This window comes from Pezoporus occidentalis, unplaced genomic scaffold (genome assembly GCF_034315485.1).
Source record: "Pezoporus occidentalis ecotype Australia unplaced genomic scaffold, CSIRO_AGI_Poc_V1 ctg199, whole genome shotgun sequence".
NCBI classification, from domain to species: domain Eukaryota; kingdom Metazoa; phylum Chordata; class Aves; order Psittaciformes; family Psittacidae; genus Pezoporus; species Pezoporus occidentalis.
The window spans coordinates 535,059-552,711 of record NW_026913844.1 but is presented as its reverse complement, the minus strand read 5'-3'; the positions used below and the strand labels follow the sequence as shown (position 1 = coordinate 552,711).

The following is a 17,653-nucleotide window of genomic DNA, read 5'->3' as shown; positions in this document are numbered from 1 at the left end:
ACAAAACTGGCCCCAAGGCTTTTAGTGGGATTGCTCACACGGGTAAAGCTTAGCACATGCACTCCTGTCTACCAGGTAAACATTACACACATATTTTGCCTCCGAAGTCCCTGGTCAGATGCATGTGCCCTTTAAGTAAAAGAACATGAGCCTGAATCAGATTAATGATGCATACAAGCACTGCTTTTCCAAAGCTCAACTGTGAAAGAGTTAGGAAGCTTGAAAAGAAACTGTCCTTGCTTGGCCAAGTGCTTATTTTGTCCAGAGGTGTTTGTACATTTACAGACAAGGGGCAAACCGTGCAAAATCTATCCATGTTCATCAGCAGGATGGATATTTCAGGAAGGGAGACGATGAGTTTGGAATGTGAGGATTTATCACCTGGGTTTCTGTTTTTCTGAAGCAGGAAGCAGAACTGTTTAACTTTCCATCCTTCTTGTTCTACGTGTCTCAGCGAGGAACTGAAGGAGTTGTGTGCATTGTGACCACTGATGCCAGAGTTCTCACCCATTGACTTTTGTCTCTGCTTCCAGAACTTTGGAAAGTGTCACTCAGAGGTATCGAATGCGAGTGATTACCTGACCCGCTGCTACTCACATGAAGATCGATATCTGGAGAAGATCCCTCACGTTTACACCCCTATGTCAGATCTTCCACAAGATCTTTATCCTCATCATGCGGACATCTCCTTCTGCTGCCCACCTCCTGGCTCCCGGGCTCCTTACATCTGTCCTAAGGAACAGTATGTTTAAACCATCAACACTGCAAAATGAAGAAGCTGATGTTTCTCACTTCTCCTGGGCCAGTTGCTCAACAACCAAGGCCTTTTAGATCCCTCCTTTGCCATCGCTTGTTTCATTTATGGCATTTGAAATTGGGGTGCGATTGTAACTGACATGGTTAGGTTAAGTATCTGCCTGGCTTGCTTATGCTCAAGGGAACACTCTGCCATCGCCCACATCACATTCAGTACTTGCATCTTCCTTTTCTCACCCTGGCCCTCCTGCATCAAGCTAGCTCTGTGCGTGCATGTGTGTGTGTGGGTGACAGCTGCCCTGTGTTGGATGGGATGTGCCCAACCTGATTCAATGCCCATAGGTTCCCTTGTGCCAGTCTCTGCACTGTTTGCACCAGAGTAGCTGGGTGTGGATTCTTCACAGCCCTTGTTTCAGCTTGGGTGAAGTTTTACAGCACAGCCAGTGCTAAATCTGAGGCTGTAGCAGGGCTTTTCCCCCTCCTTTGCAGAAATTTTTTCCTCCTTGGCAATGGGGACAGGAAATCCCTGTTGTGAAGAGCTAAACAGCCAAGATTGCTGAACCAAATAGTAAGATGCTTATAATGAAAGATGCTCAAAACCAACCTAAGAATAGAGACAAGGTCTTGGTTTAGGGGTTTTGTTTCTCTCCCTTTTCCCTCCTGCTCCCACTCCCAATATCTTGGATTGGCTCTTTTAAATCCAGATGGCATGGGGATATATTTTGAAGCCAACACATTTGGAGAAAGCATCCTTTAAATAGCCATCTTATAACCCAAAACCCAAAGGGAAAAAAATATAGGAAGGAAAGCATTCTCTCTAATTTTCCTTTTCAAAGCCTAATGTGACCCCCCACTAGCATTTCCCCCTCTCTTCCTTGCATCTGTTGATTGGAATTTCAGAACGAACTCAGGCAGAATATAAAGAATAAATCACAATTTCAGGTAATCCTCTTGCTCTTAATGAAGGATCAAAGCCAAGAGCAGAATCTGGCCTTTTAACTTTTTTCTAAAGCATCTTGGTTCTTGGGACTACAAATCTTTTGATACTGGAATGCGTGTGAGTGTGTAAACGCGAACGTGTATATTCCTGTGACCACAAAGTGTTTTAAAGAATGGAACTCATCTCCACATCACATTTGTGTTCACTTGTATTAGAGTAAAAATAAATATAGATGCACACTTAAATGTGTATAAAAGCAAAGAAGAGGAGAAAAAGGCATTAACATCCTGTCTGAGAGCTTGGCTTCAGGGATAACTTTCATCTGTTTCACCCAGGTATGGCATAGAAGAGATGACGGCTGGGACAGTTCTGAACAAGGGATATGCCTTCTTGGCGAATGGGCATTTACTTCCCTTTGTCTCAGGTTGGGTATTTGGCAGTCTGCAGACATTGCACACTTAATATCACTCTGGAAACCATGAAGATGTTTGAGCAAAATGCATGTGGGAGGGAGAGCTGGGAACCACACCATTATCCTGTTGCCCATACACCGATAAGAGTGTCAGTGCTACCTGCACAAATAAGAAGGGAGCTACCAAGAAGATGAAACCTTCCCCATAAGAGGAGGTATCACTACTGCATTGGATGCTTCCAGCCCAGCTCCTGCTCTGCCACATGGACTGAGGCACCATGTTATTTTTGTATCTCTAAATCTAAACAGCTATAGTTGTTCTATGCACTTTCTGTGTTCCCATCATCTAAAGCAGCCTCAAGACTCACCCTGCTTGACCCTCTTCCTCCACGGAGAAGCACATCTGTGTTCACACTACCTCAGGGATTCCCTGCAGGCTAATAAATAGATCTGTATATAAGAGAGATGTTCATACTTCAGTTAGGCAATACAGCACTGCATGAGGATGACGCCACGTGCATGGGTCCCTGCATGGCATAGAGCACACCCTCGGAGAACCAACCCTCCCTCTTCCCCTGCTTCCCTGGTGCACGTTGCCACTTTGTGCTTTGTGGAGACAGCATGGAAGCTGGTCGCGGGGACAAGGTTGTTGCCTCTGAGGTGGGAAATGGCAGGTAGTTTCCTGCTGGGACGTGGTTCTACGCTGGGTTGAGAGGCTGTTGTATCAGGTGGGTGACCTGGCTCTGCCTACCTGGGTGAGGCGTGGATGAAAGGGCACTGATGTGTTTCTTGGCCAAGATGAAATGGCCAGTACCTCTGACAGGCAGAGCGGCTTTCATACGTGCTAGTGCATGGAGCACTCTCATTCCCAGAGGATCAGGGCACTGTACAGACATAGCCTTCGAGCATTAAACACAACTTTTCCAATACCATCCTTTTGGTCTTGACTGATGAAACCCTTTTCAGAGTAATTTGGATTCACATTTCCTCTGCCAGTCTCTAGGGAATTCAGCCAGTCATTTCCTTACAGCAATGGACTCGAGTGCTACGTGTCTTGATTCAGATAATGTATTTCTCTCTCTTGTTTTCCTCTCACCGTACCTTAAGGTACTTTCTGTTTACCACAGAGCTGGAAATTGGGTGTGCTCTGAACTGAACTGGAGCCACAACCAACACACTCACCTTGGCAGGGGAAACATGGAGTGTGACAAACATGTCTTGGGTCACTCCGTTTGGAGAGGTGATGAGGTGCTGGAAAATCCAGGGGTCTCTGAAATCCTAGAATCAACCCAGTGCCACTGACCATGGAGAAAAAGCAAGGAAAAGTCCATGAGACACTTCCCTACTGGCTTGCCTGTGATAGCAGGATGCTGCCTGCACAGAGGCAATTAAAGTAGATTTGACTGGGAGCCTTCACCTGGTGCACTTTCAGACTGATCTAAGAATATAAATGAGAAGTGAAATACAGTCAGATCTTCAAATACATAAGGGACCATTTTCCAGAGGAGGCAGGGAACACGATGCAGGTGGTTTTCTGTGCTGCCTGTGGCTGGAGACATGATGCTTTGATAAGGAAGGGGAAGGCAGAGATATGGACTGCAGCGTTACAGAGAAACCAGTTGCCTTGTGCAGCTTTGAATCGCAGCCACAAAGGGGTTTACTGTGCTTTCCAGCAAAGGAAAAGGATTTCAACCCATAAAAGCATAAATTCAAGCAGTAGTTTGACTTGTGTCAGCACCTATATTAGGCTTAGGAATGTCTTGGTTCTCTTTGTCTCTCTTCTCCTTAAGACCGCATTGGTCTCCAAAAAAATGGCAAAAAAGAGCCTCCACACACCACCAAATTCCTTTGTACCCTAGGAAAAGGAGGGGGAACCCCTGCAGAAAGCCCCTGCTGAAGGATACAGTGTGGTTCAAGTCCATTGTTTCAGTTTTATAAAGCTGCATTTAGAAATGGTTCAGAGTCAGGGCTCTTATTCCTCCCTCCATTTCCTTACAGTGTCTGCCTAATGGCTGTTCCCAGACTTCGCTGCACTTGTTGCCATGGGTTTAACACTACCTACCCATGTCTGTGGTGACCCTGCAGGCACAGAAATCCTAATTAGCAATGCTAATGAGAGGTGTTCTCCTCCTGCCATGGTGCAAGTTAAGATCCCTTCTCCGGGAACAGAGCCATCCAGTAGCGTTGTTGGGTGTAGACTGCCAAACAAGTCGAACAGGAAACTGGTCCAGTGTGATCATGCACCCAGTGGGCTCGCAGTACATGGGAGAAATTGGTGTTCTATTCCCATGTCTGACTGGTGTGAGACGTGAAGCCGTTCTGCCTGTTACTGGGGTGAAATGTCATCATTTCTGCTTCGTGTGTTGGCGGCACTGACACCCGAGCTCTTGCAGATGGAAAAGACTGATCACAGAACTCAAATAAAGATGAACTGAAGAGTTACAGCTTCTCTCGTAGCTGTGAAACTTGTGTGAGGCGCTTGATCTCTTCCTCTCGCCCGGTGCTGGCTTCCTCCTGAGCTGTTCACTACATCCATCATCCCTCGCACATTCGCAACCCCAAAACGTACACATGTGCACACACCCTCCTCCCTGGCTGAGTTCAGCAAAGGCTGTCCTCAGGACTAGATTAAGCCACCTTTCATGTTGCATCCTTCACTGTCTGAAGCACTAGCAAGGACATGGGACTTCAAGGTAAGCAGAGGAGCAGCGTTCAGGTGACCTGCAAGGCAATGATGCCTGGTGCTCATCACTACTAGAGCTCTGCCCTCGGAGCAATGCAAACATAATTATGCTGCCCAAGTGCTCTAGGAGAGATGCCCCTTTCACTTAGTTCATTTTACTTCCTACTCTTGTGGGAAGCCTCCTCCCTGTAGTGCAAGTGGGTGGAATAGCTTCAGCCACAACCAGTTCTCTGGGCCAGCAGCTATTTAGGGAAGGTGCAGGTAAAGGCATGCCTGGGGCCCCCTCCTCTTTAGCCCACTTCTCTTGTAAGTGCCCTGATTTCCTTCTGCAGGCAAGCACTCCCTATGCATTCCATATGGTTCCATATGCAGGTAGGCATTGAACACTCTTTTATGACAACACGTGCATTGCAGCTGCCTTTGCTGCAAGGGAGTGATCAAGAGCCTCTGTTGAACCCTGGTGTGCTGCATGGGAGCTCTCAGAGAGGGATGAGGAGCCCTCCTCTACCCCATCCATAGCACACGGAGAACAAGACTACTCCATCTCTGTCCCTGCTTCATTACATGCTCCACTAGCACCCGTGAATCACAGTGCAGTGAGCAGCAAGTGCTGGTGTCCTGGATGCTTCCTTCCCAGCAGCACATGGCAATCATCTGGTGGGAAGTGCTCCCTGGTTAATCTGGGATTAGCAATAGCTGGATTCGCATGAGAAACAGGCAACAGAATAAATCCCCGTCTTTAAAGGGGGTCCTCTGGTTAAAAACAAGCTGTCTTGCAGGAGGGCAGGGGACAAGAAGAGGAAAGCATTCCTGGGGAGGGGGGGATTTCCACCACAGCCCCATGACTGCACAGCCCCAGCAGCCCCAGGGTAAAAACTCCTCTGCACAAGGATAGAGCCTCTGCATCTGGATAAAGATCTTTTGGAACGATTTAGCCCCTCTGCACAAAGACGAGTTTATCCTGTATTTCTGGATCCTGGCATCTCCCCCCAGGGCTGTATCTACTTTCTAAACAGGGGAAAGGAATATGGATTTATCTCATGTGTGGCAGTCATAACACATTTGGATGGAGACTCCCACCAATGCCCAGCTAGGGCTTTGCTCATCTAAGTCAAAAAGGCACACAAACACCCAGGCCAGTATCACAGACACTGCACAGACAAGGTGCAAAAGATGCCCATTCAGACAGAGATGCTGTGAAGCACATCCATTCATGCTTGTTTTCTATTTCCCCACTGATATCAGATATGCAAGCAGGGTTAGCACTTAAGATGAGATTTGAGGTCTCTTTCTCCAGTGCTGAATGTACTATGATCAATGCTTCACTCAGAACACAGTACCTCCTGCAGCTTCACTTTGTGTGTACATAGAAGTCTGCATATGAATCTGTGTGTATAAAACTAAAAGGTTGGTATTACTACCTCTTAGAGTGCACTGCGTATATAGAACGCATTAAAACACTTGTGTAGGTTAAGAGCTGCTGTTTTACACTTGGAGCTGGTCACCTTTCTGAAGAGCTTTTCATATAGAAGCAATAAATAGGCGCTGTGGAGGGCAGACGATACACCACCAGTGTGGAGTGCAGTGGGGGAGCTGCAAATTAGAGGAGAGCCCAGGAAGGAGCTGCATTAAAGATTCCACATCTCTGCTGCAAACAGGGATGCCTGATCTCTTTTTCTGCTCTATTCTGTCATGCTCTATTTTCTTTCTCTTTCTGGTGGATGGGAGGTGAGGTTTTAAAGCCTGCCAAGAATGCATCCAGCCTGCTCCTCTGGGTGAACAGCACCGTAGAATGAAATGAACTTTCTCCAAGCTTCCTCCCACCCCCAGATCCACCCCTCCCCCTTGTAATCCAGGCTCAAGTACCATCATTTTCATATCAGGACTAATTACATTAATTGTTCTCCTCAGTACAAAACTCATTAAGCTGGAATTTATGGTTCATTAACTCGGAGCCAGAGATCTGCCTCGGTGCAGTAGTGTGGGGCCAGGATTATTTCTGCCCTGGCTGGGGCCGGGTTCTAATCCGTGTCCCTTGGCCACATTCAGCATCCCCTGCTGAAGTGTGAACAAAGCTGTGTGAGCTCGCACAGGAGCACTGCACCGGGCAGGAAGGTGTTTCTGAACCACATGAGGATGGAAAGGTCAACACCCCTGCTGCAGACCTAGTGTGAAATGCGTTCGGTTACAGTTCAGGGAAGATCAGGTGTGACGAGCAGGGTGAGAGCAGCCAAAGGAGCCCTTGCAGGCAGGCTACGTGCCAGGACTGCAACGAACGTGTTCAGTGGTGTGGGAAAACGTTTGTACCAGTGCTTGGGAGACCCAGCTCCAAGTCACAGAGTTAATGTGAGCATGCGGTAGCCACCCATGGTGCAGGATAGAGAGGATTTGCACTGCCTGACCTAAGGCAACCTGTTTAAGTGGCTGGACAATAGTCAGGAGTGAGATGCTTCTCTAGAAAGACATCACACCTACCTTGAGAGCAAGCTCTAATCACTTCCTTAACATGCCATGGACTGGAAAGGCCATCCTGGCTTATGCACAGACTCCCTGTGACTCGGTGGTAAAGCTATGGTGAGCATTTGCACTCTTATTGGGGGTGATGGTCACTGTCACCATCTCTCCCAGGGAAACCTCCCTAACTAACAAACACTCTTTTGCCTGATGAAGAGTAGCCAGGAGGGGCCTTTCAATGGGCTTGTTCTTGGAGTGCAAAAGCAGTCCTGGGAATGGGAAGGAAGGAAGGAAGGAAGATGGGAAGTTGCATGTCCCCTGCCTCGGACACGGCATCCAGTCCAGTGTGTTTCAGACAGGCCCCCCAAGCTCCCAGACTTGAGCATCATCTGCTGCCAGAGATGGAAGTGACAAAGCAGGCTCAGCTCCTAATGGACCCGACTGACAGAGAATCCATTTCCTGAGTGCAGTGCCTCCTTCACAGTGCGCAGGTTCCTACCATGCTCCTTAATTACTGTAATTAAGCAGTCACGCTGAGTGATGTTAGACAGAGGGTTCAGAATCATTACAGGCCTGCAGAAAATTAAACCAGCCCTGGCTTCAGTGTCTGAGATCTTCTTCGTGCTGGTGATAATGAATGCTGGAGTAGGAGACAGAGCTTTATGACATGGGGTCAGGCCATTTGTCATGGCTCTTAGGTCTGCCCTTGTCAAACATGGCCAGCACATGATGGGACACAGCAGTGGTATGCATCCCTTCATCTCCTAGAGATGGACAACTGTCCTGAAGAGTAGTTTGGAAGCTCCGAAAGGGAAAGGTCATCGTGACTGGCCCAGAGATGTTAGTGGTGCTCGATGACATGTCTACTTTACCATTTGTCAAGCAAGAGAATAAACATGCAGTTAGCTAGGAGGTGCAAGGGTACTCTATAACCATGCACATCAACACCACAGTGATCATGGACTTTAAATCTGTTTCCCTATGGTTTTATAGAGCAACCTGATCAGCTGAGAAATGGCTTTCCCTAAGGCACTTACTGAAATAGGAGAGGACTAAACTGGAGACCTCACCTTTTCAATCCCTCCCTCCTCAACACTTTCTTTGCTTGAGGGTACGCTGTGTTTTGCAGACCTATTTCTATTCATACAGGGAGGGAGACACACTGTGTACAAGAGACAATGGCTCAGTTCATATACAATTGGCATCTAATTCATTTCTTAGTGAATGTGAAAATCAATACTGTTTACAGAATCCACAAAGGCTCTTCAATCGGTCAGTGTCCTTGTTAAGTTCATTTCTGGCTGCCAAAAGAGCCTTTCCGGAGGTGATTCTATGAGCTGAAGAAGGAAAATAATGATCCCATTTCTCTAATGAACCCGGAGAAGTCTCAGCTTCTCCTCCAGCCCCCGGTAGAGGGAAAGTGTTCCTTGGTCATCAGCTTTATGGGATGGACTGGCTTTTCTTGGAATTCTGCCTGACTGGTCAAATTCTGGTGCTTGTTTTGCTCCAGCTAAGGTGACACTGGAACCCATGCAACAACACCTATTTCTTCAGCAGATGTTAGATAATTCCAGCTCCACTTGTGCTTGCAGGCTTTGTGGCACAACAATCAAAGCCCGGTTTGGTCTCTCCCAGCACCTCAGAGCTCCACTGGTTTTTGCAGTCTCCTCTGCCTCTAATGTGATGGGTAGCAAGTGTCTTCAAAAGAGTGTTAGATCTGTGTGTTCCTGCCTGTGCCAGGAACAATTCCAGCCCTGTGGTCAATGCATCCAGTGATAGCTTCTTTCCATCTGGGGATGTTGCAGGAGCCCGTACAGCTGTTGGCTGCTCTCCCATTTCCATCTCTTTATCCACTCCATGAGTCACCGGCTCAGTCCACTATTTCCAGTATGGGACTCAGGATGCAGTTACGTGGCAGCACCACCTGAAGCTGTTGGACGAGCGAGTTTAGCCGAGGTCTCCAGTTTGCAACTGCTCTTTTTCAGTGTTCACTTCCTAAAGCCTACAGAATTGTTACTAATAATCCATCCCTGCTTATTGATGGTGAGCCAGCTGGAGCGTGATTGCTTGTTATTGCTCAGGGTCTACTGACAAATGTCGCCGTTGAGCTGGCTGCTTTACAGTTGTCAGGGCCACAAGACCAGAAAACCTTTAATTTCTTTTCCTTTAAATACAAAAAATGGAGCCTAAGACTCGAAAATTCAGATTAGTTTGTCTTTCCCCCCTTAGTTTTACCTCTTTTATTAGTTTTACCTCTTTCCTTCACAGCCTAAAGAGGTGGGTGTTGGGGTAGGGCAAATATAAGATACCTTTTACAACTGTTCTGTGATTCTGTTTTCTACCCCATGGCTTAAACTGATGTCTGGTGCACTCCTCTGGATTTACACCCATCCCGAATTGGCTCGTTATGTTCTGGGTGTGCATTCAGTTACACAGTGAGCTCAGCAGCAGCCTTGCTGGGTGTTTCAGGGATTTTAGGAATACTTTCTGTTCTTCCATAGCTGTGTGGAATAGAAACACTTCCTGGGTGTAAAACCACTCCTTTCCTCTCTCAGAGGGTAACTGCATCCCGATTAGGCATAGCCCTGAGGCAAGGAGCCCCATTTCCTCTTCAGGACCAGAGGTGAAAAGAAGCAGCTGATCCTCCTCTGTAAAGATGGGACTTGTCTTTTCATCACTGGAATGACGGAGCCCCAGGACAAGTCCCTTTTCACCTGCTGATCCCCCGGGAAAAGCAAGGGCAGTCAGCATAAAGCATCAGCATTGCTCCAAGTCTAGCCCAAGGGTAGGGCAAACCAAAAGGAACAGGACTCTATCATCTGTGGTGTTTGATTTGAGTGTCTTACGGGGAGGAATTTATTTCTCTGCAGGGTATAACAACAGACAGCAAAGAAACCTCATGATAAATACAGAGTTCAAATTAATTCCTTTTTTTTTTTTTTCCTTCCTTTTAGGAAAGCAATTTTCCTTTTTATTTTTTTCACAAAATGCTACAAATAACGGTCACAGAACTCCACAGAATTTGTAGATTTTTGTGAGCGCTGGATTCTCCTGCTCCCATTCGCTCTGCTAATTACCCTTTTAGCTTGCTTTTGCTCCCTTTCCACAGATCTCTTGGTTTATTTATATCTACCTATCCATAATGATTTCAGAACCATTACTCACAGCAGCACCAGGAAACATTACATTCCCCAATTTACAATTGCAATTATGATATCCGTCAGAAACAAATGCAGCTGCCTTTAATTTTAAGCAATATTTTGATCATCATAATTAAAAAAAGAACTTGTGGCATCGCACACATTAGAGGAATTAATGTAATTTCCTGGCTGCCTTAAAAGGCATGCAAAGTAGTGGTCGCTGGATAAGAGATGTAAGGGGGGAATTAACCCTTTACCACTCTTCAAGGCACATTGAAAGCCTTAATGATATGTTTCTTAAGAGTTAACTTCACTGTAGAGTTTAATGCATGAGTTCTTTGCCCTTCAACTCCTTTTTCCTCCTACTTTTCTCTTTCTGAAATTGCTAGCTATTAAAGTATTTGTGTGCAAACAAGAGCATTTTCCTGTCACCGTTCGTTTCAGCTCGCACGTTTGAATGTGCAGGGACAGATGAAATCCAGTTGGTAATATTATAATCATTTCCCCAATCGCATATTACAAACTCAATAACAAACCCTGGCAGATCCCGGGTCTTGTGTGTCTCATTGTGCTTTACAAGAAAGAGTATATGCAGGGCAAGTCTGGATTAATGACACAGCAGCATCTTCGAGGGGAGGAAGGATTCAGATGAACAGCCATAGAACATCCTTTCCATGAAAGCTGGGGCTCATTCAATTAATTTTAATGTGCTGTCTCAGCCATGAAAGGTGAAAGTTTGACTTCTTGTTGTCTTCGTGGCAGGAGATTCATCTGTGCATGATTTTTCTTACAGTATTATTTGCTTCTTACTTTGAACCTCCCTATCAGGACTCGTCTTGGGTATAGCACTGACATGCTATAGGCCTCGGAACCTTTGGACAATGCTGGTCAACTTGACTTCTTCCCTTGGAGTATTGGTCACCACAGTAACCCCGGAGGCTCAAGCTGTATCCGTATCAGGATGGGCAGAGGAAAGGGCAGATTCGGACCCCTTTGCTCCTTCTGCAGGTTCTATTCCCTCCTTCTGCTCAGCCACAGCTCTGTTGGTAGTGGACAGAATTTAGTTGTTGCGTTAGATCATTATTTGCACTGTGTCCCTGCAGGTCCTGCCCAGCTGGGTTCTGTACCAGGTAGGAAATGTCCCTGTCCTGAAACTCGTATGACCTAAATAGATGCAATACTGGCAGAAAGGAAGAGTTTTGAGGCTGGCCAAACGGGCTGATTGAGGATCCCATATGACATCGCACTGGCACCAGGAGGACCTGCCTTTGCATCTCCCCTGCTCCATCTTAAACCTCCAGTGCCAGGGTATTTGATCCCATGTCCTTTGTGAGTTGTGGTTGTAAGCACCAGCAGTACAAAGCCAAACAAAGCAAAGAGCATGAAGTGATGCCCAGGGGAAGGAGCTAACAACCAGAAGGGTGTAACAGAGCAGATGGCATTGAGCAGATGTCCATTGGTGTCTGCTGAGGTTTATATCCTGTCCAAAGGACCTATGTGGCTAAGCAAGACTGGCCAGAAGGATGAGCACTCCTTACATGTTCCTGACCAGTGGACAGGGTGCTCAGAGGCTCTGTGCCTTGCCTGCAATTGCATCCCCTGGCATACCCCTCTCCTCCCAAATCCCTCATATCAGCCTGCCTTTTGTTCTGTATGAGCAACTCTTCCCCTGCTTTGGCACACACCAACTCCAACTGCATGGGAGATGATGGGTGCTTGAGCATCACATCAGATAAACTGGGGTAGAGCAGATTGGTACTAAACTAAATTATCTCATCATAACTCCCTCCTCTCTGTTTCCCATTTCTGCCAGGGTCTGAAATCTGATAACTCATCTGACTACAGATTTCCATCAGGTGCAAGGTGATTTTGAGATAATTTGATTTCTCTCAGTATCAGGTCAGGAAGATGAGCCTTATTTATGTATTCCTTTAAGCACAAGCACCCATAGCTACAATGTGGAAGGAGATGATCCTATGGTTCTATGATTCTATGATTCTATTCCAAACAGAAAACAAAAGCATGAGAGAGGAAGGACTGACTTCTTGTACGCATTTCCTTTCAGGTTGGCACCTCATCTGACTGGCCGATGTGATTGCATTCTTAATTTCAACCTCAAAAAATCAGTTCAGTTAAAGAAAAACCAAGCTGTAGTCAGTGCTTGGAGCACAGAGCAGTAATCACTGCCTGATCAGAACTTGTTTGCCATTATCTGCCTGGTGTTGGTCTATGATGTATGAAGCAATTTTGGCTACGACAGTTCCGTGCGCATGCAGCTGCTTCCTGGTAAAAACTATACAGGATTGGGTGGGATTATTTTTCTTTGTGCCTTCTTTTTTCTTTATGAGGGAGCAATATTTTAAACTAAAAGGAGTTTTCAAACTGTAGTCACCATCATTCATCTTTACAGTCCTGGGGTATGAACAATCTCTTCATTAGACACTGAATTTTTCTCCATTACAGCACTATCTGAATGCATTTATTCAGCCATGTATTAGAAGTTACTTGATGTGGTGCAGGGAAGGAGAGAACTAAACTAAAGCAAAAGGGCCGGGTGTGTAGGTACACTGGTATACTCTAAGTGGAGAAGTCTATAAAGGTATCCAAGCTTAATAACAGCCATAACTCTGCAACTCAGACAAACACACAGTGGAAACATTCCACTTCACAGTGATGGGGAGGGAGGTAAAGAGAAAACAGGGGGGCTGTCATCAAACCTCCTCTGCCTGTGGACTGGAGCCGGGTCTGGAGAAGAGTGCTTCCTCTTTAAATGTTGGGATCAGCATGGAATGCTTTGTTCACAGGCAGCACTGGTGGCTGCTTTGTCTGTCTTGTTGGCTGTACTTTGTCTTGAAGGATGGGCAGGAAGATGGGATTGAAGTGTAACAGGGGCAGACAGGTTTGATCATGCTGAGCCTGTGCATTTAGGGTTCCCTAGGCCTGTCCTGTGCTTTATGCTTTAGTAATGCCTCAGGCCCATCTGATCAGGGGCTGATTGTATAAACTCAGCATCCATCCATAGCACGCATCATGATTATATGCATATGTAATGGGCAAATTCGACACCTCAGCTGGCCTTTCCCCAAGTAATCATGCATGTTCAGGTTAAATCCCCTCCTGAATCTAAGGCAGCAGAAGTGGCTCACTAATGCATGGAAATAAACCACAGGAGAGCCTGCATGGAAATGTGACTATCAGGTTAATGCTGGGTGTTTCAGACTGGTCCTTTATGGACAGATCTCCTTTGTTTCTTCAGAAGCCAGCAGCAGAGCAATCCTCTTGGCTGGGTGAGCTCGCTTTACGAATCAGGATGTGATAAAGATGGAAACAAACTCTTGCTGTCTCACAGCACAGGCACAGACAATACGCCGCGTACACATTCTCCCTTCTGCACCATATTAATCTCCTCTAAGCCTATTTTTCACCCACACTTGCTTCCCACCCCTTTTGCTTCTACCCCATTTCTGTGCATGTTACACCATCATTCCCAAGTTAGTTCTAGTGGGATGCCTGTAATTTCAGGGGATATATGGCTTGTTTCTGGGTTTATTTCTTTTCTCCCTTCTCACTGTTATTAAAAAAGACAAGTCTTTCCTGCCTGTTCCAGGAGAATGCTATGTTTCCTCAGAGATTTGTAAAAACTAAGCCAAAAAAAGGGACTATTTCCATCCGAATACTCTTAAAAATTTAACAAAGCAACACAACAGCGCATAGCTCAATAGGAGCATTTAGTCTTTTGTGCTTAATTTCCACTGTGAATCTCTCCCTCAGAAGTGTGCTCATGTAGCAATTGCACAGTGAAAATGCCAGACTGAAAACCAAACGCGTGTAGGCATTTGGCCTATCCAAAAGATAGCAGGACATAAAGCAGGATTATGATCACAGAATGCAGTAAAAAGAGGTAAAAAAAATTGCAGAAAAGATCAAAGTAATTTCAAAAGCAAGTGAAACATTTACGTGGGAAGCATACCTTAAAAATGGAAACACAGCAAATGGTATTAGGCTGTACTATTGACAAGTGGTCTAAGGCCAGATATGGATATGAAACTTATTTAGGTGTTAGGTGCCTCTTGAAAGCTAAAGAAGGGACAGGTAGAATAGGAAAACTGAGCTGTGCAGCTCACCTTAGGTCCCCAGTGGATTGTGAATGGGCCAATAGTTGGGATACAGCAGGTTGCAATTGAATGAGGGTGTGTAGTTACTTGCTCAGTTGTCCTTCTGGAGTCTCGCCTCTGTGTGGCAAGAGGAAAGGAAACCCAAATGAGCACAGGGGAAGGAAACCAGGCAGCAAGTCAGAAGAAGGAAAAGTCCTTGGATGAACTCTACTGAGAGCAGCTCTGTGCTGTGTCGCTGCCAGGCTAACAAGAGCAGAAGGGCTGAGGGCCAGCGGCTGGGGGTTTAAGAGGTCCCCAGCACGTTGCTCACTTTGGCCTGCAGTATCTATGCATAGAAAGGACCTGCTTAAAATTGATGGATGGGGGAATCTATTGGTGGTTGGAGCTGAGCCTCTGAAACAAAGCCCTTTGAAGAGGATTTTAATTGCATCCAGTGCCCTATCACCAGCGTGGCCTCTTGATATATTCTGCCCCCTGAGTTAGAACCAGTCCCAGACGCAAGACAAAGGGGAAAAATGAGATCCCAACCCCACACCGAGTGCAATCAATTCTCATTTGCCTGGGACATGATACGGTTTTGTCTCACCTGACACAGGCTCAGAGAAGCAATTTTTGAATGTCACAGCTCATGACCTCCATCTCTCCTGTCTGCTTTCAGGATTCTTCCCTGCCCAGGCCAGGAAATGAGGCTGCCGAGGAAGAAGGGGTAGCAGCCCTTGGGAGACAGTTTCAGTTTAATGCCCAGCTTTGGATATTCCATTGAAATAGAGGGAATTTGTTAAGCTGATGAGGGAAGGCTGCAGTAGAGAAACACAATAGCGGAGTGGGATTAGGCCTGGAGTAAGTGTCTGTGCTTTGGAGGATTAATGAGAAAACTGCAATGGATTTTACATGGTGAATAGGATTCACTGAACGCTTTAGGTGAAATGAAATTAGTCCCACTCACGCTCCCTGAGCCCTCAAGCAGGAGAAGAGACTGGCACCTACCCATCACATGTAATAACCAGCTCCCCTCCAGCTGCTCTCTCCCTTATGGAAAATTCCAGTACAACACTGCTGGCCATGTATTTCCATTTACTATGGCAACCCATACTCTCTCTCTGGGCAGCATTTCTCCTAATGGGACACTGCCAGAAGGTAACTCTACTCCAGCTAGTTACTGGTATCTCTACTGACTGTGTCAGCTGGACTCCTCTTCTTTGCTCAAACCAGCAGGGCTACTGTACCTCTTTAGGTAGGGCCCTGGAGCCACAAACAGAATGGCCTGATCCACACTAGAAGAAGAATCAGAGAGATAAAAGGTTCTCCCCATCTCTACTGCCTGGCTCATGGCCTGAGTTCCCTTGAGCAGCTTGGCTTTCCTACCAGCATGGGGCATGTCTAACGAAGCCAGCTCTGTGTCCTCATAGGGGGCCAGGGACTCAGGGGTCTCCTGAAGGGGAGAGTGAAGAGAAATATTTGACTTAGAAGCTTCAGATGCTCAAAATGCCTGTGGGAGAAAAGGCTGGGGAGGGCAGACACTGGAATGAAGAAGGAAAGAGGAGAAGGAGCAAGAGTTCTTTAACACATCGATTTTTCAGGGGAAAAGTAGATGGAACGAAGAAGCATGTGGATGGATGAAATCTTCCCAGGGTCACACTGACACACGAGAGGTACTAGAGAAGGGCTTCCCAGCTCCCTGGCTGAAGGGAAACATCAGAAAAAGGGAACTGATGCTAAAGCATTTACACTGCATACAGCTGATGCTCCTGGATAACACAGAAGCAGAAGAGGCCCTTCAGAGCAGCTTGGGCTGGCTTGTGCCTCCTGTGTGTTGCCTTCCAGTCCATCATTCTTTCTAATTAGGCACCTCTGACACACAATTAATCCTATTTGCCTTCAGGCTTTTTTATCTTTCCTTCTGCTTTTATCAGACAGGGAATTAGACTCTGTTAGTATGTAAAGTGCATTGCATGGACCTGGCTTTTCATGGGGATTTGGAGACTTTTAAGAAGGCAGCGTCTAACCCATGATCTTAAAAGTTTCTTATGAGTAATTAATTTCTTTCTCTTCTCCTCTTTTCCTAATCACAGTGGTTATTTCACCAATGCTCAGTCAAGCAAAAAGGCAAGGGCATAAGAGTGGGACAGAACTCAATTCAATGTCCCCGGTGTGTGCCAGCAAAGGCAGCTCAGAGGAGCCACTTTGTGGACCTCCAGCTGTGTCTCGGGCTTGTCTTGTGCTGTCTGTAGCCCAAATGCATCATGATGGCTGCTGTCACTTGTCACTGGAAGGTTAATACAGTGATGTTAATGAATACCCACTCACTCCACGAGTTGTGAGTGTAAGCAGCAGTGACCACCACACCAACTATTCATCACTGTCTAGGTCCCCCGCAGCCTGAAACCAATTCTAGACCCAAATGAAGAAGGTTTGGCTCTACCCAGAGTGTAATCTACCTGTCATTTCTAATATGCATTCCTTTGCGTTAAGTGATGAATTGCAGGGGCTGCCAAGGCTGAAGGGTTGTGAACCATTGAGAAACGTAGTGCTTCATATCCTGCACAGCTCACTTCAGTCACTGATGGTCAACAGGACATCTAACTCCTCGTTTGACTCTTAGAGCCCACACAGAGCTGCACTTTCAGGCCACAGCTTCTCTACTGGGAAAGGAGGTGGGGGCTGAGACTTTCATTTGCCTCAGGCTTTTCTGCCCTTTTTCATGCCCTGAAAGGATTAGTCTCACCAGCCTCCAAGAAAAGGGAGGAGAAACCAGTGCTGTTCTTGTGCTCATGGCATGAGCATTTTGGCAGTGAGACGTGGTTAAATCTTGTTTCTTCCTGGGATTTCAAATCAAAGAGGTGCCTCTGTTATAAATGAGAAAGAAGGGAAGACTTCCTGCATGAAGGCAAGGCAAAGATGAACTACCAATAAGCTCTAGTGACTACTGAACTCAATACTTCCCTTTTCCATGGACTAGGACAGAGGCAGAATAAAGCCTCAACCTGGCCCAGGGCCCTTATTTGGGGAATAGGAGTATTTTCCTTTCTCTTAGACATTACATTCCCTCCTGAGCAAAGGCATCCTTCTTGGTTCTCCTCTTCAACAGCCTTAACATCTTCTAATACAGTTGCAGCCACACTTGCAGCCATGTTTTCTGTTGTTGTTGGCATC

The 17,653-nt window shown here is 46.3% G+C and overlaps 1 protein-coding gene across 2 annotated transcripts in view; it reads left to right on the top strand.

Annotated features, from left to right (window-relative positions):
- Positions 1–1,935, top strand: part of NECTIN1 (nectin cell adhesion molecule 1) — a 90,949-nt gene extending 89,014 nt beyond the window's left edge. For both annotated transcript variants that reach the window (XM_062617618.1, XM_062617615.1), the window contains one exon: positions 534–1,935. In XM_062617618.1, coding sequence (XP_062473602.1) covers positions 534–752 — 219 coding nt within the window. In that variant the 3' untranslated portion in view covers positions 753–1,935. The remainder of the gene's footprint in view (positions 1–533) is intronic.
- Positions 1,936–17,653: the final 15,718 nt, after the last annotated feature.